At 39.2% G+C, this 20,765-nt stretch overlaps 1 protein-coding gene across 1 annotated transcript in view; it reads left to right on the forward strand.

Moving 5' to 3' along the window:
* The window catches only part of CAMKMT (calmodulin-lysine N-methyltransferase), a 408,013-nt gene that overhangs the window by 372,995 nt on the left and 14,253 nt on the right, over positions 1-20,765 (forward strand). The window contains exons 8-9 of the mRNA XM_047068184.1: positions 9,681-9,755; positions 17,242-17,305. Of these exons, the coding sequence (XP_046924140.1) occupies positions 9,681-9,755; positions 17,242-17,305 (139 nt within the window). The remainder of the gene's footprint in view (positions 1-9,680; positions 9,756-17,241; positions 17,306-20,765) is intronic.

Below are 20,765 nucleotides of genomic sequence, written 5' to 3' on the forward strand. Positions count from 1 at the left end.
ATCCAGTAAACTGTATGTACAATTTTGTAAGTTTTGAAATTTGTGCATACCCTTGAAGCCATCACCACAATCCAAATACTGAAAATATCTCTCACCCCCAAAAGTTTTCTCTTGCCCTTTAACAATCCCTCCTTTTTGCTTCTTGAAGGTTCCTCCCTCCCCAGAAAACCACTGCTTTGTTTTCCCTCCCCTTATATGAGTTTATATTTTCTAGAGATTTAAATAAATGGAATCATTCAGTACGTGCTTTTTTTTTTTTAGAAAGTCAGTGTTTTCAGTCAGTAAGAATATTTTGAGATTCATCTGTGTTGTTGCATGAATCAATAGTTCTTTCCTTTTTATTCTTGAGTAGCATGCCGTTGTGTGGATGCACCACAATTTATTTTTGTTTTCACTCATCGATGAACTTTTCGGCTGTTGCCACTTTGGGGCTGTTACGAATGAAACTGTTAGGAATATTTTATTTATGTACACATGTGGATATGTAGATATATTCTTTGTATGGATATGTGCCTTCACTTCTCTAGCGTAAACCACTTACGAGTGGAACAGCTAAATCATAGAGAGACACATATGTAATGTTTTAAGGAACCCAACAAACTTTTCCAAACTGGTTCTACTATTTTATATTCCCATCAGTGCTGTCAGAGAGTTCTGTTTTGTCCACAGCCTCTTCAACACTCGATATGGTCAGACTTCTAAATTACAGCCTTTCTAGGGCACCTGGGTGGCTAAGTCAGTTCAGTGTCCTGCTTTGGCTCAGGTCATGATCTCGTGGTTCGCGAGTTCGAGTCCTGTGTTGGGTTCTGTGCTGACAGCTCAGAGCCTGGAACCTGCTTCGGATTCTGTGTCTCCCTTTCTCTCTGCCCCTCGCCTGCTAACACTGTCTCTCTCTCTCTCTCTCTCTCTCTCTCTCTCTCTCTCTCTCTCAAAAATAAATAAACATTAAAAATATTTTTTTAAATTATAGCCTTTCTAATAGGTGTATAGTACTATCCCATTAGGGTTTTAATTTGAATTTCCCTAATTACTAATGATGTTGGGTATCTTTCCATGTGCTTATTTGCCACTTACATATCTTTGGAAAAGCATCTGCTCAAATGCTTTACCTACTTTTTGGGGGGGGGGTTGCTTGTTTTCTTATTAACATACTCTGAGAGTTCATTACATATTTTTTATATGTTTATATGTAAGCTTACATGATATAACCTTTTATCAGATATATGATTTGCAAATATTTCCACCCAGCCTGTGGCTTCTCTTTCCATTCACCTCATAGCATCTTTCCAACTACAGAAGTTTTCATTTTAATGAAGTCTAATTTACCAATTTGTTCTTTTATGGATCACGTATCTTGTGTCATATTTAAGAAATCTTTGCTCAATCCAAAGTTACAAAGATTTTCTCCTGTACTTTCATCTACAAGTTTTATAGTGTTAGGTTTTACATTTAGTTTTATGACCCATTTGGAGTTAATTTTTTAATATGGTACAAGATATGTGTTGGAGATATATATATATATATATTTTTTTGATGTGGATATCCAAATGCTAAAACACTATTTGTTGAAAATACTCTCCTTTATCCACTGAATTACCTCCATTTATTTAGGTCTTATTTAATTTCTCTCATCTTTTGTCAGAATTATCTCCAAGTATTTCATATTTTTATTCTACTAATGGTATGGGTTGTTTAATGTTATTGTGAATGGTATGGAATTGGAAATTACAATTTCCAATTATGTGTTGCTTGTATAAAGAAATGCAACCGATTTTTGTATATTGGTCTTATATTCCATAAGCTTCCTAAACTCACTTATTAGTTCTGCTTGTTTTTTTTTTGTATATTCTATTGGATATTCTATATAGACGATAGGGTTGCCTGCTAATAAAGATAGTTTTACTTGTTCCTTCCCAGTCTTGATGACCTTTTTTTTTCTTGCCTTATTAGACTGTCTAGAACCTCCAGTGCAATGTTCAATAGTGAGAGGAAGCATCCTTTCCTTGTTCTGATGTTTAAGGAAAAAAAAAAATCTAGTCTTTCACCATTAAATATGATACTGGCTGTAGGTTTTCCCAGATGACTTTTTTCAGGTTGAGGAAGTTCCCTTCTGTTCTTAGGTTGCTGAGAATTTTTATCAGGCATAGATATTAGACTTTGTCAGTCAATGCATTTTCTGTACTTATTGAGATGATATTTTTTTTCTTTTCTAGTTCATTAATATGGTGATTTATTATATTGATCAATTTTTAAACGTTAAAGCAACCTTCTTGTATCCCTAGGACAAACCTCACTTGATCATGACATCTATATCTATATATTGATATGTATTTATATACCTGTAGAGAATATATATATTTATTAATATATTTTATGAATACCTGTTATATTCTTATTATCCTCTTACTATCTGTAGAATCTGTAGTGATGCCACTTCACTCGTTCATGATATTGGTGATTTATGTCTTCTCCCTGTTTTTCTAGTCAGTCTGACTAGAAGTTTATTAATTTTATTGCTCTTCTCAAAGAACCAGTGTTTGGTTTCACTGGTTTTCTATTTTGAATTTTTCTATTTTGAAATCTATTCCTATTTTGATTTTTCTATTATGTTTTTGTTTTCTATTTCATTTATTTTTGTTCTAATCTTTACTTCCTTTCTTCTGGTTATGTTGAGTTTAACTTCTTGTGTGTGAGGGGGTGCTTTTTTGTTTGTTTCTTTTGTTTGGAGTGGAGTCTATTGACGTGAGACCTTTCTTTTCTGATATAGGCATTTTAGTGCTATTAATTCCCTCCATGTACTGCTTTGATATCATCCCACAAATTTTATATGTTGTATTTTCATTTTCATTCAATTAAAAATATTTTTCAGTTTCTGTTTTGATTTCTTCTTTGGATGCTAGGCTATTTACAAGCATATTATTTATTTTCTAAATATTGGAGATTATTTATAGAGAATATTCATTTTTAATTTAATTCCATGATGGGCAGGGAACATATTTTTATATGACTGGAAATCTTTTAACTTTGTTGAAAGTTAAAATAAGATCCAGAATGGGTAGGGGTGCCTGGGTGGCTCAGTTGGTTGAGCATCAGACTTGGGCTGGGGTCATGATCTCACAGTTTGTGAGTTTGAGCCCCATTTTGGGCTCTCTGTTGTCAGCACAGAGCCACATCAGATCTTCTGTCCCCTTCTCTCTGTGCTTCTCCCCTGCTCATGCTCACTATCTCTTTCTCTCTTTCAAAAATAAATATTAAAAAAAAATTTTTAAGAATCAGAATGGATATATTTTGGAAAATGCTCCATATCTATTTGAAAAAAAAAGTTTATTCTGCTATTATTGGGTGGAGTGTTCTATAAATATCAATTAAGTCATGTTGCTCAATAGCATTGTTAAAGTCATCTGTAACCTTGGTTATTTTCTGTCTACTTCAATTAATTATTGAAGAAGGAGTATTGAAATCACTCATTATAATTGTGGTTTTGTCTATGTTTTCTTGCAGTAATACCCATTTGGGCTTCAAATTAGAAGCTCTGTTATTAAGTTCATATACATTTAGAAGTGTTATGTCTCCTTCTTGAATTGGCCCTTTAACATTATAATGTGATCCGTTTTATATCCAGTAATATTCTTTGCTCTGAAATCTACTGTCTGGCATTCATATAGGCAATCTGGAATTCTTCTGACTAGTGTTTCTTGGTATGTCTTTTTACATTTAACCCACTTGTGCTTCACATTTAAAATACACTTATTGGGGTGCCTGGGTGGCTCAGTCAGTTTAGTATCTAAATCTTGATTTTTGCTCAGGTCATGATCCCAGGATCATGAGATTGAGCCCCACATCGGGCTCTGTGCTGAGTGTGGAGCCTGCTTAAGATTCTCTCTCTCTCTCTCTCTCTCTCTCTCTTTCCCCCTGTGCCCCTCCCCCGGCTCACATGCTTTCTCTCTCTCTCAAAAAAAAAAAAAAAAAAATAGATTCACTGTAAACCGCATATACTTGCATCTAGCATTTTATTTATTTTTTACTTTTTATTTTTTTGAGAGAGAGAGAGAATGCAGTATCTTAATCCAACTTGACACTGTGCCTTTCATTTGGGGGCATTTATGCCATTTTCACTGAATACAAGTACTAATGTGGCTAGATTTAAATCTGTCATTTTGCTTTTTGTTTTCCATTTGTTCCATCTTTTTCTTCCTCTTTTTATCTTTTTCTCCTTCCATTCTATTTTATCTCCTTTGTTGACTTATTAGCTATAATTTTGTTTAGCTGTTTTAGTGGTTACTTTAGGTTTTATAATATACATCTTTAGGGGCTCCTGGGTGGCCCAGTCGGTTAAGCGTCCGACTTCAGCTCAGGTCATGATCTCACGGTGTGTGAATTCGAGTTCTGCATTGGGCTCTGTGCTGACAGTTCAGAGCCTGGAACCTGCTTCGGATTCTGTGTCTCTCTGTCTGTCTGTCCCTCCCCCACTCATGCTCTCTCTCTCTCTCGAAAATAAATAAATGTTAAAAAAGAAATTTTTTTAAGATTTACAGTATGCATCTTTAGCTTATCACAGTCTGTCTTCAAGTAATGGACCACTTCATCTACACTATAAAAACCTTATCATAGTATACTTCTATTACTGCCCTCCCAGTATTTATGCTATTGCCTTATATTTTACTGAGGTATATGTTATAAACTCCACAGTACTTGTTATTTGTTTAGCTAGTCCATATTTCAAAGAGTTAAATAATTTAAAAAATCTTACATATTTGCCCATATAGTTACAATTTTTGGTTCTCATCATTTTTTTCTGTTGATTCATATTTTCGTCTGCTATGATCATTCTTCTGCCTGAATGACTTCCTTTACATTTCTTGTACTATAGATCTACTGATGATTAATTCTTCGAGGTTTTGTATGTCTGAAAATACCTATTTTACATTTTGGGGGAAAATATATTTTAACTGACTATATAATTCTAGGTTGACAGATTTTTTTTTTCCCATTCAGTCTTTAAGGATGTCAGTCCACTGTCTTCGGACTTGCCCATTACTCACAAGAAATATGCTGTCATTCTTACCTTTATTTATATATAATGTGTCTTTTTTTCCTTTGGGTGTTTTTCAGATTTTCTCTCTATCACTGCATTTGGGCAATTTGATTATTTGTGCCTTATAGTTTTCTTCATGTTTCTTGTGCTTGGAGTTGGCGCAATCTCTTGATCTGTGGGTTAATAGTTCTCATTAAATTTGGAAACATTTCAGCCATTATTTCTTCAAATAATTTCCATGCACGCTCCTCCCTCGCTTCTGTCCTTTGGAAACTCAAGTTACACATATTTGAGGTCATTTAAATTTGCCCTACAGCTCACTCACTAAACCTCTTTTAATTTATTTCTATTCTTTGTTTCTATCTGTATTTCATTTTGGATAGTTTCTATTGCTTTGTTTTCAAATTCACTTATCTTTTCTTCTGAAATGTCTAATCTGCTATTAATTACATCTGATGTATTTTTTTCCTCTCAGACATTGTAGTTTTCGTCTTTAGAAGTTTGATTTGGGACTTTGAAAATATCTTTCTTGTTTCTATTCATTTCTTTAAATACAATGAATATCATTATAATAACTATTTTAATGCTCTTGTCTGTTAATTTTAACATCTGTGGCAGGTTTAGACTGGTTTCAGTTGTTTGAAACCAGTTGCCTCATTATTGGTTGTGTTATTTCAATTCCTTGCATACCTGGTAATCTTTGATTGTATGCCAGGTATTTTATATTTTATCTTGTTGGAATTGAACGTTGTTGTAGTCCAGTAAATGTCTCTGAATTTTGTTCTGGGTCACAGTTAAGTTATTTTGAAATAACTTTTGGGTCTTGCTTTTAATATTTATTAGGCAGAACCAGAGTAGCATTTAGTCTAGGACTAAATATTCTCCCCTACCGAGACAAGACCCATCTGAGGACTGTACCCAGTACCCTGTAAACTATGAGGTTGAATTGAAAATAAAGAGTTTAAACAATTTTTTCATGGATTTTTCCTGCAGAGGAGGAATTGGGAAATAGAGTTAAAACTGGAGGGTAAGTAGAGTTAAGATATTTTAGGAGAGAGAAAATAACTACGTTTGAATAGTGATAGAAATGATCCAGAACAGAGGTGGTACTATAGGATAGAGAAGGGAGAATTGCTAGAGCCATATCCTAGAAAAGATGAAAGAGGCTGCACCTATTATATAAGAAGAGGTACTAGATTTAGATAGGGGTATGGCATCTTTTTAAAATTTTTATTTTATTTTAGAGAGGGAGAGAGAGAGAGCATGTGAGTGAGGGAAAGGGATAGAGGGGAGAGAGACAGAGAGAGAGAGAGAGAGAGAGAGAGAATCTCAATCAGACTCTATGCCCAGCATGGAGCCTGACATGAGGCTCAGTCCCACGACCCTGGGATCATGACCTGAGCCGAAGTCAAGAGTTGGATGCTCAACTGACTGAGCCACCCAGGCACCCCAGGGTATGGCATCTTTAATTCATCTATGATAACAGGCAGGAAGGCAGGGTATATGGGAACAGATGCTGTTAGGAGCATAAGCGTGGTGGTGAGAGTATGTGGAAGTTCTCATCTGATACCTGCAATTTTGACAGTAAAGTAGGAAGCAAGGTGATCAGCTGAGAGTGAGGGTGAGAGAGGAAGTCTTAGCATTTTGAAAAGAGAAGGTAGTGCAAAATAACAACCTGGGAGACTGGGGGAGTAAGTGGACAAGGGAAGTCTAAGTATAACTGTTAGACATCACCAAGAGTCCACTTGGGGTTCATGGTTATGAATTTAAAGCAAAGCCAGTCAGGATGCTTTTGTGCTTTCTCCAATCACACTCAGGTGCACAGGTGCAGTCTCAGAGCAGGCAGAGGGCTGGATTTAACAAACAGGAGGGAGTAAGAAAGGGAAAAGGGAATAGAAGAATGAAGAATGGTTGAGATTAGAATACCTTCTGGAAGGAGTTAGCTGTGAAAGGGCTGGTCAGAGAGTAGGTCAGGATTGTAGTTATTCATAAAGACAAGGTCTTGAACAGTGTTGCTCAACAAATAGGCCACACGCTGGAGCCAATATGTGAACTGCATGCTACTCATCTGCAATGAGGTAAGTTCAGAAACTGAAAGTAAACGTTTAGGAACACTACTGTGCTATCCAAGCATATGATCGGTGGACTTATATTTAGAATGTCTTGGCTTTTAAAATCTCATCTGTCTATTAATTTATATTGTATTTTATAAAAGGGTTGGTCTGCAACAGATTGGGTCTAAAAACCATAACAACAAAATCTGGTCCTTCCCCACAGCTAAAATACTGCTCTAGTGTACATGACCATCCTGTGAGTTATCTGAGAAGGGTGGAGGGCAAGGTCATTGGAAGAGAAGAATTGGAAGGCCCAGCTTCTTGAATATTGACGTCACCATCGTCAGTTTCCTTCCAAGATGGAAGGTCTCCTGATTGCATAGCTCCAGCGGGCACCCTTCTCATCGTATGCTACGTGAACACCGTAACTCCAGAATACAGTGTGAATGGTGTTCTCAAGAAGGTGGCCATTGTTCTCTCCATTTTACAGCTGAGAAAGCAAACTCCAAGTTCACATAGCCAGTCAAGGAAGGAACCAAAATTTGAACCTAGGTGTGCCTGTCACCCCAAAGCTGAACTCTGTCTATACACCACTCTTTTGTCACATGCTTACAGTTATGGGGATAGCATGGCCATAAGCCTCATGACAACTAAGACAAATGCCTTTTGGGAATGCGTTGTGGTCCATGTGGCCAAGCCAAGCATTTCAGTTTCTTTTAGAATCACTCGTTACATCTGCTGTGGTAATCCACAGCCAGTTGCTGTCTAGGCCCCTGTCTCTCCAATTTGTCTTTGTTGAATCAAAGGCTGAAGCACCTCAGGAATCCAACATGCAGTACCCACCAGAGGATTTCCTACATTTTCTGTTCATGTGCTTTAGTAACTACTTATGTGTTAGAAGCACTTTCTAAATAATGGTTTACGGAATGGTAAGATTATGAGTAATTTTCACAGTTCTCTCTTTTTCCTAAAATTTGTGCGATGGGTACGTTATTTTTATGATTTGAAAAGGTCAAGCATAGATCTATACTTTCAACTAGCCTCTTCATGTAGTAACTTTTTAGGACTCTTAGGTCTCTGATGAGGGCTCAATGGGCCCGGTTTCCCAGGGAGCTGGAGTTCCAGCTGCACTGGAGGCCTCAGCATTTCCATAAATGTTGATATCAGTTGTGTCCCACTCTCCTCAGGTGCATGGAGTTTCTGAGGAATTAATCTAAAAACAAAGTAAGCCTTAATCTCTTAGGGCTTCCCTGGTTTTTCCATTCCTTGGCTCTCCAGTAGGCCCAAGTAAGTACAACAGTAGAGTTAATTTAGAAAGCTTGTCCAAGTGTCATGACATGACACGTTCTTCTGGAAAGCCCTCCCTGGAGCTCTATTATGTCTGTATGCTTACACAACACATAGGACACAGCATCAGAATTATAGGTTTATGTATCTGCATGTCCTGCTAGGTTGCCATCATGAAGATACAGCCTGTGGCACAGCGCAGGGCCTGCGACACAGTGGGTGCTCAGTAACAACGAGTTAATGAGTGAATGGGGAACTGATGCTCAGTCTGTATAGATATTTTCGTGGTGATGTGTTTAATCTTTTCTGCGTTAAGAAATTCACTACCACTTGTGTATATTAGTGTATAGGGGAAGAACTTTTGGACTTACTGACATAAGACTTGGTTTTTTTATTCAAATATATGGCTTTTCACCCAGGGAAGATGGAGAAGAAATAAAGAACCCACCAGGAAAACCAAATATACCTGGACAGGGTTGAATGTGCTCACTCAGTTTGGTTTTAAATAGTAATCAAAGTAGAAGATAGGAGCACAATTTTCCTTTGAAAAATAGCACTGCAAATCACTTTTGATGTGGAAAGAGGAATCATTAAAGTACTTTAATGTGGTAAAATGCTGATTATCCCTATTAATTAAAAGTAACTTAAAATCTTTGGTTGGCTTCATAAGCACAACTAGAATTTTTAAATATGTGCTATTAATTATTGTTGCTAATATGAGGTTTAAAACCTGATCCTCTTAGGGAGACTAAGTGGTAGGATGGGTGAATTTTAAAATGTGCCTAAAAAACTAGAACTACCAAAAATGAAAGTTGGCTCTTCTTCCATCCTGCCAAATTGCTCATTCCCTCAATCAGAAAGGCAACTGACATGCCAGGCAAGATAGATACACACTAAGTTTCACATCATTTATTTTTATAAATTTGTATTCCAGTCAGACGGGGAATACTTTGATCTCAATATGTACCTCATTGATGTTAAGAGTCTGGACTCATTGTAATGACTATGGTAAAAATAAGATGTTTTTCCCTGGTTCCTCTACAAAAAAAAAAAAACTATAAAAAAACTAGCACAAGCTTAACTATTGTATCTAAATAGAGAATTCTTCCTCTTCTAGATTTGAAGACTAAGTAAAATACATAACAGACAGTTACATCCTTAATTTTTTTATTATACCTTTTGAAATAATTTGTATATACCTTTTAAATAATTTCAAGTGCCACAAAAAATAATGTTAATAGCTCAAAATCAAAAGTTAAAAAAAAAACCCTAAGTATAATTTTTAAAATCTTTTTCTCCTCAAGCGTTTTACGATGGGATAATGAGACAGATGTCTCTCAACTGGAAGGACATTTTGACATTGTTATGTGTGCTGACTGGTAAGTACATAAAAATCATAAAACTCCTGTTAGAAAAAATAGCTTTGCTGGAGTAATTGGGCTGTGCTGCTTTGCTGACGGCTAAGCCAAGTCAACAAATGAAGCACAAAGCCACCTTAACCTCAACAAATTAATATTCATCTCCATGTGACAGTTATAAGGTAGTCTTCTATCACACAGTAACTTCTACCACATTATTTCCCAAAGATTGATTTTGAGAAGCATTTCCATTTTCTGGAATTGCCTCTGTTTCATGCTTGACGTATCAGTAAATGGACGACTTAGGCAAATTGCAAATAATTATGGCTCGGAGAGGAATAGTCTGGAGAAAAAGGAGTTTATCAACACAAACAGCTCAATTAGCTTACTTCTTAGGAGAGATCTGACTATTGAGATAAGGGAATATAGGTACATGTGTGTACACGCACGTATATGCTCCTACAAATAAACGTATTTGTGGAATATCTTCGGGGAAATATCTTTTCTTAAAATGTATGTTTGTTATCTAAATTTTCAATGTATTCAATTATGATATTTAATTATACACAAAACAGGAATTATAAAATTACATTTTATTGTTATGCAAATAACATTAAAATCTCTGTCAGGTGCCTGCATTTTAAAAATAATTTACATTAGATATTTTGTCTTCTCTTCTAGCTCAATCTACTCATTGTTAATGAAAGTCTGATCCCAAGTTGCAGGATAAATATGTATCAAACCTTAATAATTATTTCAAATAATCTTAGGTATTTTCTTCATGCACGTCGAATAAGAATTATTTCACCATACGGGGAACGTTGACAGTTCTAAAGTATTTTTTTCCCTGGTAAGAGTAAGATGTTATTTGTCGTTTTATCATGGTTTTATGACACTTTAGATTTGAAAACACAAGTTCGGATTTTGAAGAAGTTCTGTTGTATCAATCAACCCAATTACGAGATCCGGAACCTGGAGAAAACTTTCCCCAGAGAGAAATGGAATGAACTTTTCAGGCCGTCATTATTATTATTATTATTATTATTATTATTATTCTAAATAAGATTTTCAATAGGTAACTCTTCTACGTAAGTCACTGGAATTAGATTTGCTTTCTTTTTTCTTCTGAAAAAATACTTCTCAAGGGAAAAGAAGGAATTTGTTCTATTTCTAGTTTTCCATGGCCTTTTGGTGTCTTTGCACCCAATTTCAGAAAACCTTGTTCCAAAAGAGGGAGAAACAGATTTTGGACTAATCGTTGGTATGGTGCCTAATGTTATATCCCTCATCTGATCAAAACCAAGGCACTAAAACTTCACCATACAATTTGAGCAAGTAATTTAGTAACTGCCTCTCCTCACCAAATATGAGAAAGGATCCTCCAGGTTTCATTGCACAGGTGAAGATAATGCTGGCAGGATTAGATGAGATTAAGCATGAAAGATCAGAGAGCAGCAGGAAGAGGGAAGCAGGGAGGCATCTTCTTGGAGGTTTAGACAGGGTCGCAGGCGTGGGCTCTGATATGTGGAGAAAGTCAGGTCTGGCTGGGAGATTTAGAGTTAAATGTGTCCCTTACACAAATATCAGAACAGCCTGGCTTTGTCAGACCTTGTGCTATGGACACTCACACCACGTCATCCTATTTGTACCAGAGAGACAAGCAGCGGAAGTAAGATTTAAGCTCTTTTCTGATTAATGTTCTCAGTTAGGTTAAAAATAGCCACACAGCATGTTTGAGAAATAGTCTTTTTTTTCCCCTAGCGAACAGGGTCACGTACAACCGATATACCTAATGCATATTCAGTTGAGGCTTTCATTGCAAATACATAACATTGCACAATGTTAGATGTACACACACACACACAGACACACACACATCCAGGAGCTATGTGAGTATTTACGGATTCAAATGAACTAAATATACCAAGTTTTATTTTATAAATGGCTTTTCTATGCGTGAGTTGTTAAGTTTTTTTTTCCCCCTGGTGTCGTAAGTGCCAAAATGTCAGCCTGTTTATAATTTCCCATTTGTAAATGTGAAACATTAAGCTAGTCTCACTGCAATGCCGATATTATTTCCAAAAGAAATGCTTTGGTAATGGTATCTCTTCATATTCACAGGGATGGGTAAGCTGCTTAGAAACTTAGAAAGCACAGTGATATTTTTAATATGCATGTCGTACACATAGCAGTGAAGCAAAGGCTCCGTGAGCTCTTTATGTCCTGACGGTTTGGTGTTGCTCTGTCCGTGATTGGCGTGGGTGATGCTTCTGGGGACGGGCAGGCAGACCATGCTGCATTTTTTTTCCCCACAATGTTACAGAGGAGGGGAAAAGAAAAAACAACTCTCTTTAGACACCACCTCCAAGATGAAACTTGAAATACGCAGTGGCAGAAATAGGTGCCACGCATAAACAGATCACACTGCCGCACACCGTCCTTTAGTTATTATCCGTGAGGTCTGGATTAGGCCATAGGAATATGAAGCAAGAGTTGGAGTTCCAATATTAGGTTCATGGATTAAATCCTTACTGAAGCATTTCCAGCAAGGGTGGCATTGTCTGATTTTCTGAATAGCTAACCAGTGGGACTGCTTGATCCCATTTACATGAAAACAAACCCCATTCACAAACCTATTCCAAACCCACCGTTGCGGTTCAAGGAAAATGCACATGATTACAACGAGCGGGTGATATGTTTATGTTTTTAAATCATTCATATATTCATATATTTACATTCAAACATTCATAAACCTATGGGCTGTGGGGGAAATGACTTCTTTCCCAGAAGAGACGGTCTCCTTCGCTCACGTCTAAATTTAGGAGCTCCCCAGATTCTAAAATAAAGAGGCAAGCTGCGAAAGCGAGCCAGTATTTCACCATTCAGCATTTTTGACAATGAAATATAGTTTCATGGTTCAACAGTTTCTAAATAACTTGTAAAATGTCAACTTTGAAATAAACAAGAGGAAAAAAATTGAGGTACACCTGCGAAAGGATGCTGTTGACAAACATCACAATATTAGAATATTTAACCACAGGTGTAGAAGAAAAACCTGCCTATTAAGTTCCTCGGTTGACTTGTTTAACATCGAATTTAATGTAAGAGTTCCTTTCTACCCGAATGCAGTCCAGCCTGGTCCTTGCTGAGTTTAGATTAGCACGTGATTGTTAATTTTCGGCCTGCCTTTCCAGACTCCTGTTCAATCACAATAATCTCAGAGTCTGGAAGTAAGATTTTTTTTTTTTCACCCAATGAACGCTTTCATTCAGTGTTCGATGGCTGTCCAGTTTATTGTAGCTCTGCAATAAATAAAAATGATTCTGTATGTTTGGATTCTCTAAAGGCTTGGAAAGGAAGTCTAAAATGCCACCCATAGCCTGATGCATCGCGCTAGGTCCGCAGGACAGTCAGCACTGTGCCTGCAAGCGCCATCTGAGACTTTGTGGAGAAATGGGGGAAGGTTACACCACCCCACTGGCTCTCTTAGCATTTTTACACTATGTATGGTGGGTTGTTCCTATTTTCTATTATTCTAAATGATGAAAAAAGTTTGATTTTTAAGGTGTGTTTGTGGCAACAAAAAAAAAATTTTTTTTCTCAAAACAGGCTCTAGAATACCTTTGTTTTCTTCCAGATGCTGTGCTCGTGGATAGTTCTAAATCGCAGCCTTCCCACCTGAAAAACTCTTTAACCCAAATGCGGCCAGCCCTTTTACCTAAACTCAGCCATACCTAAAACTCAGTCCCAAAGAAGATAAACAAATTGTCAAAGATCTGGCACCCTAAGGGGTAGCCCCACGGGCAATCAGACCCCCCATCAACCCTGGCTGCACAGCGATCAGTTGATAAATATTGATAGAGGCCATTCTTCTGAAAGTTAAATCTTTAACTTAGCACATGTCATCTTAAAGATTGCATAGAGACCTTCCTTTCTGTGGATACTGACCGAGAAATGTCTCCTTGTCCACTGCACTCATTAATTAATCTGTCTATGAGTGGAGGGTTGGGTGCTCTGTGCTCTGCCTAAAACTCTGATTCTAAGGGAGACCGTGAAAATGGCCTAGCACCTTTCCTTTGTCCTGAAATCAGACCAGATCAATGGAACAAAGCAAGTGTTGATTCCACAAGTGCATTATATAGAGGGCTGTGTGTGTGTGTGTGTGTGTGTGTGTGTGTGTATTTTAATAGCCAAACTAGTGCAACTGTCCATGTATTTTGATCAGTAACGGAAGGGAGAGTTGAAATGGTATCTCCATTCCAATCAGTGACCCACTCAGCCTTTTTTAAATAGATCTACTTAAGCTGCTGTTGTTCTCAGAGCCCATTAGGACTTATTTAAGGGGTGAATTTTCAGGAGATTATACATCACTCCCACTAAAGCACATTGAAATTGCTCATATGACGTATCCTACAAAGCATTATACATTCTGCCTCAGAGCTAAGTAGAAAGGTGAGCTGCTTGGAATCAAGACTTATTAGAGAACTGTAAGAATTACTTTTGGGAAATTTGACTTGGAAGGATGGAGTAGACAACACTGCCATTCAAATACGTGTGTGGAATGGGTGCTTGGGCGTTAAGGTGCATTTTCCAGTAGGCTGCAATATTAATATCTTTGTCATATCACCAACGTCGAGTGGAAACAGGGCTTTATAAGGTTATGTTTTAAGCTCAGTTTTTAAGGTGCTGATTATTTCTGACAGTCTTACCAGTTCATAGGATGCACAGGTACAAACTGAAGAGCGGTCTTTTGCTTAATGTTGCGTATCATAACCAGCCAGCTCTCCTACGGGCCTGAGTAACTGACAGAGATATTGTCCCACAATGATAGTCATTTTAAAAAATAAAACCAGGATGCTTAATTATTAACATTTAAGATATTATTGGGGCGCCTGGGTGGCTCCATCTGTTGAGCATCTGACTTTGGCTCAGGTTATGACCTCACAGTTCGTGAGTTCAAGCCCCACTTCAGGCTCTGTGTTGACAGCTCAGAGCCTGGAGCCTGCTTCGGTTTCTGTGTCTCCCTCTGTCTCTGCCCTTCTCCTGCTCACTCTCTGTCTCTCTCTCTCTCTCTCTCTCTAAAAATAAATAAATAAATGAAATGAAATGAAAACAAAATTAAGATATCATTACCTCACTAAAGAATAGGGTATACAGTCCTGAAGAGAAAACTTTAAAAAAGACCAAGATAGAATTTGATTCCTTTCTTTTTTTTAAAAAAAAAAATTTTTTTTAACGTTTATTCATTTTTGAGAGACAGAGAAAGACACAGCATGAGCGGGGAAGGGGCAGAGAGAGAGGGAGACACAGAATCCGAAGCAGGCTTCAGGCTCCGAGCTGTCAGCACAGAGCCTGACGCGGGGCTCGAACCCACAAACTGCAAGATCACTACCTAAGCCGAAGTTGGACGCTCAACCAACTGAGCCACCCAGGTGCCCCAAATTTGATTCCTTTCTTATCAACCCTTAATGATTATTAATCACTGATTAATATTACTTATTGGCAAGTTTTTGTAGCATTTGAATTAGACACACTCTAAGCTCTAAGATTTAGTGGGTTTTTTTGTGGGTTTTTTTTTTTTTTTTTTAATGGAATGATAGGAACATTTTCCCCTGGCTCACCCTCAGGTTGTCCTGATTGATGGATGGAGCGGGATAAGGTCCCACTCTAGATATGATTTTAGCTCATCTTGAAAGGATTCTTTCTCCGATGCTCAAAGCATCCTTTTATAGAAGAACCTTCTACTATACACGTCATGGTGAAACCCAAGCACTGACTTCCTGGCAGTTTTTCATACACTGCTCTCCCCCACTCCTTTCTCAAATGAGAGACTTGGAAGAGAACCAACCTAACTGGTGGAACTTTCTACCCAAGTGTTGGTTCTTCCTTAACAATTCCTTAACAATACCCGTAAAGAAGTGCGGACAGCCTGTTTGAGGGTCATTGAAACCAACACCGTACGTAAGTTGCTCGATTTCAAGAACTGTGTTTCTCTACCAGTCAGGCAGTAAGCAGATACTTACAGAGAGTACCTTCTGGGTGCGTATGTTGGTTGTGCTAGAACTTGTAGTGTGTAAATGAAGAGAGACCGGGAGCTCCTTGAGGATGGGAACTTTGTTCTATTCACAGCGTGTCTCCAATGCCTAAAACAGCCCCTAGTATGTAGTAGATGATCAGCAAATATTTGTCAACTAATATATATTATTCATTTGATGCCCACCACAGCCACGTAGGTGGGCGTTTATTGACCAGGAAACCGAGGCCTCGTGTGAAGCGACGTAGCCACACATAGTAGAAAGTTCAGAGCCAGAACTCTATTAAACCCTGCACTGGGCTGCCCACTTGCCTGCAGTTTGACTCAGCACAGCAGCCCTCCTACTGAGAGCTGGTAGTCACGCTGAGTTCAGAGGAGGATGATGAGGCAGGGCCCTCGAATCTGTGGTGCTTACTCATGCTATGTGAGGAGCAGGGAGGCCAAATCAGAGGGACCCACACCAAACTGCAGCATTAGAAACGGGAGGATGAGGCTCCACTTAGGCCCCTTATGAGGTGGCTGATGCACAAGGCTGCTCAGTGCTTTAGCCCACAAGTCCCAGATAAGACAAATCTGCCCCAGGTTTCCAAGAGCAGGCCTGGTAAAGAAGGCTTAGCCTGACCCAACCAAAGGGGTGACAGAGCAACAAATGGAAATTCTCAAAAGAGGGGGTGTCTGGGCGGCTCAGTCAGTTAAGCTCAGGTCATGATCTCATGGTTCATGAGCTTGAGCCCCATGTTGGGCTCTGTGCTGACAGTGAAAAGCCTGAAGCCTGCTTCAGATTCTATGTCTCCCTCTCTCTCTGCCCCTCCCCTGCTCATGCTCTCTCTCTCAAAAATAAATAACCATTAAAAAAAAAATTTTTTCAAAAGAGAAGAAAAATGAAAAATCACAGTGAACTCAAAAAAAATCAACATGGAGGTCAAAGGAGAAAAACCCTGTGTGATACCTTGCCTAAACCTGGTCTTTGTTTCTGGAACTGTTTACTCCTAGGTCAGTGGTTGAGTCTGACCTCAGTGCTGCTCTTAGTCACTAAAACCCATCACCACCTGAGATCTGTTCTGTGGTTTGGGCATCAGAGGGCTGGTGTTTGTTTCTGGAGGGTGGCCTCATAGTGCCCTCCGTGGGCTGATGGCCCAGGTCTATAGAAACTAGGCTCTCATGACAGGAAGTGTTACATCTCAACCAGATGATCCCCCCAAATGGCAGCTTAGAAATTGTCCCTTTATCACTCACACATGACCCAGTCATGTGTGAATCCTGGCCAACTGCATGTTGATGACTTGGCTTTGGGTGGATAACACCAACCACAATATCTTTTTTTGTTCCAGTGAGACACTTGAATGGAAGGAAACAATTTCTCCTTTTTTAGTGTTGAGTAAACATGTGTAATTAGTCTTGTACTTATCTCCATTAGTATCATTAGACTTGGAGCCCAGTTTAATCTGGATTCTTCTCTCTTCTCAATGTCAGCCTGTTTCTGGACCAGTACAGAGCCAGCCTTGTTGATGCAATAAAGAGATTACTCCAGCCCAGAGTAAGTATGTTTCTATTTTCTCCTGAACACTGGCTTCAGAATAATTAGTCTGTGCACAAAGATGGAGAGAGTAATGGAATGGCAGGATTAATGTCATGTAATACTTTAATACTTATTATGTCCAACTTCAATTGGGTCTTCTGATCTATCAGATTCTTTCCTAATCACAACTAGGAAACTTCTTACCCTTGGCCTTCTGATAAGGAACACAGTGGGTAGTAAAATAAATGAAACCGCTTCAAAGATAGTGTGAGATTATTTTTATCAAAGAATTTCTTGAGTCTTTTCCTTTGATAACAATATCTTCATATTAAAGTAGAAGTATGATATTGAAAGTTTTCTGTTGACTTCTGTCATTTTAAATCCCTTCAATGGTAACCTTTGTCATTGGGTATTTATTTATTGCAAAAGAATATTTTTTCTTTTTATTTCTGTTTATATCAAAAAAATAGGACTTCAGATGAATCTGTATATTAAAAGTTCTTTGCTTTAAAAGGAAGCCATTATTTACATATTATAAACATTAGGTCACAATGAAGCCAAGCATGGCATAAAATATTGTGCACATTTTTACATTTATATATCCATTTATGCCTGTGAGTAAATTACAGAGTTTGTAGCCATTCTTATTTTGTTGGGCTGTTCCACTAAGCTAGGAGGTCCTACAGCCTAACCGGAGAGTTAATATACATCTATTTAAAGTAAGAAAACAAGTTTAAAGCTCATGCATTAAAAAAAAAATCTTATAAGTATGTAAGACTCTTGCTGTGCCCTAGGAATTTAAAATAGGTTAACAATGTTAATGCAGTTCTAAGACAGGTACTCATATTTGTCTGAGAAAGGACTGCAGCGTGTGTGTGTGTGTAAAAGTATTTTCTAAAGTTTTGTTTCAAAAGTCTTTTTAAGAAGGTTTGCTCTAGTTCTCTGACCTCGATGAGACTTATGGACTAATACCTTTCAATCTTTCTTTTATATCTTATTCACATTGAAGGTTCCCAGAGCAATTTGATAATCGTCCTTTGCCTTATGCTGTTGCTTTTTATTCTGTTATCTCTGTGTAGCTCAGAAACTTTAAATAGGCCTCTCAGAGGAGTAACCACAGCTTGGTAAGTGGTAATCAATTAAATTAAATTGGCCTTCTCAATTCCCCCTGTGAGGTGGGTAGTAGGTCTTGAGGCAAGGAAGGGGCATGCTCCAAGCTGTTGATGGCTGCTGCCATGGTTGAGTGAGCAGCCCAAGTTGAGGGTAGAAGAAGTAATTGGGAGCCTCCTCATCCCCCCCCCCCCACCCCCACCATTAGCCTTGGGTGATTCTTGTGAGCACTTGCAAGGTCAGGATTTTCAGAGAGGGCATGGAGATTCTCGGATGTAAAGGCCTCTGTGAAAATGTATCATACATAAATACAATGCTTTCAAGGACTCTTGGATCTCACACTGCACAGACAGGACTTCACCAACACCCTTCAAAGCCTATTTGTGGCAAATGCTCCATTTGTCAGAGATTTGCATGATTTACCTAGGATCTATTGTAAATCTTTCGAATGATTTCCAATGGAAAACCGTCCAGGCTGTGGATAGTCCTAAATGCGGATTGGGCTGGAATCTCTAGCAGCTTCTTCTACACCCTTCAGTAAACCCTGAACCTTGCCTGAAGTGTGGCTCCACGGAGCGGCCCTCCTAGTGACAGCCGATACTCACCGTTAGCTCGAGAAGGACGAGGCAGGACCCTGGAGTAGGTGGTACTTGCCCATTCTACGTGAGGAGCAGGAAGGCCAAATCAGAGAGGCCTGCCCTGAACCGCAGCATTCGAAATGGGAGTAGAGAGCCTGGCTTAGGCCCCTCATGGGATGGTTGATGCCCAAGGCTGCTGGGTGTTCTCGCAAGGTGTCAGAGACCCGCCATGAGAGGGGAAATCCAAGTTGTGGGTGGCGCACGGATATGGCCAAATTACCGCCCAGGAATCTCCTCCCCGTTGGAAGCAAGGCACTTGCACTTCCTGGGCCTCCATCAGGTGGGTGGTAGAAGGATCACATAGACTTGCAGTGGCCACCAGGAGCTCCGTATCTTGTACCAGTGGGCTGGTTACCCGGAGGCGGGGGCGGGTAACCAGAGCAAAAACTGACCCCTTCCCCTCTTAGGTCTCAGGACTGGCTGTTCTGCTGCCATAGGCTCTCCTCCTGCGGAAATCACTATCTAAGACTAAGAGAACACGAGAAGTTTATTCCATTACAATTAGAACTGCTTTTAACGTTCTCTTGAGCCCAGACAACTTCTCCATGGTTTTGTAGCCCTGGTGTTAAAAAGGTGTCACAAGGGGCGCCTGGGTGGCGCAGTCGGTTAAGCGTCCGACTTCAGCCAGGTCACGATCTCGCGGTCCCCGAGTTCGAGCCCCGCGTCAGGCTCTGGGCTGATGGCTCGGAGCCTGGAGCCTGTTTCCGATTCTGTGTCTCCCTCTCTCTCTGCCCCTCCCCCGTTCATGCTCTGTCTCTCTCTGTCCCAAAAATAAATTAAAAAACGTTGAAAAAAATTTAAAAATAAATAAATAAAAAATAAAAAATAAATAAAAAGGTGTCACAAGAGGCCCACAAAGAAACAAGTTGGGGGGCTCCATTAGTGGATCCCAAGTTCTGGGTAATTCAAGGCTCAGCAAATTCAGTGGGAGATAAAAGCCAAGTTCTCAGGGTGCTCTGTGAAAACTATTTCAGCCAAATGCTTCCAAATGCCAAGGAGGGCCCCAGTTTCTGCTGGGAAAGCAGGTAAAGCTAGAGGGTGAAGTCACAAATATCTGCATACAAAACCCAAGTCTGCGCTTACTATCAAGGCTCTCTGAGCCCAGAGTTTCATCACCTCCTGGTGAGGGAGGAGTAAGTCTTACCTCCGGCTGATGTAAAATATTTGCATATGTAAATGCCCAGCCCAGTGCCTGGTGCATGGGATGTGCTCCAGGATGAAAACTGGCTGTTTGTTATTGCTCTATTAGCTTGTCAGGGTTAATACCCATGAGACACTTGTCCAAAGGGACACTTGACCTGGCCGATGGAGGGTGGTGTGGGACATGAATCTAGGCCCGAGTTCACACTAGCAGGCTCTGGAACTCAATCTCTCTCACCAAGTCCTTCTTCTGGAGGGAAGGTATGCTTGTTCTCTGTAGTCTGAAAGTTTAAGGTTCAGATGTGGCCACTTACTGGGTTCATCTCATGAAGCCTCAGTTTCCCCCATGTGTAAAATGGGGAGGGAACAAGCCAACGCATCAGAAAGCTTTAGCACACACACACCACTGGCTCTGAATATATTTTAGCTCTTAAAGAAGATCCAGAGAGACTTTCTGACTGTGGTGAGGACAGAATATTTCCTTGCAGATATGCCGGTGGGAGGGGAATACACCATTCCCTTGACCCAAACTTTGGTGATTTCTGCACATACCTGGACATACAGCGTCTCCCCTGCACCCAGGTCCTGCA

Source organism: Lynx rufus, unplaced genomic scaffold (genome assembly GCF_022079265.1).
Source record: "Lynx rufus isolate CCGP_SWC_20201006 ecotype Redwood Valley unplaced genomic scaffold, mLynRuf1.p SCAF_8, whole genome shotgun sequence".
Lineage (NCBI taxonomy): Eukaryota > Metazoa > Chordata > Mammalia > Carnivora > Felidae > Lynx > Lynx rufus.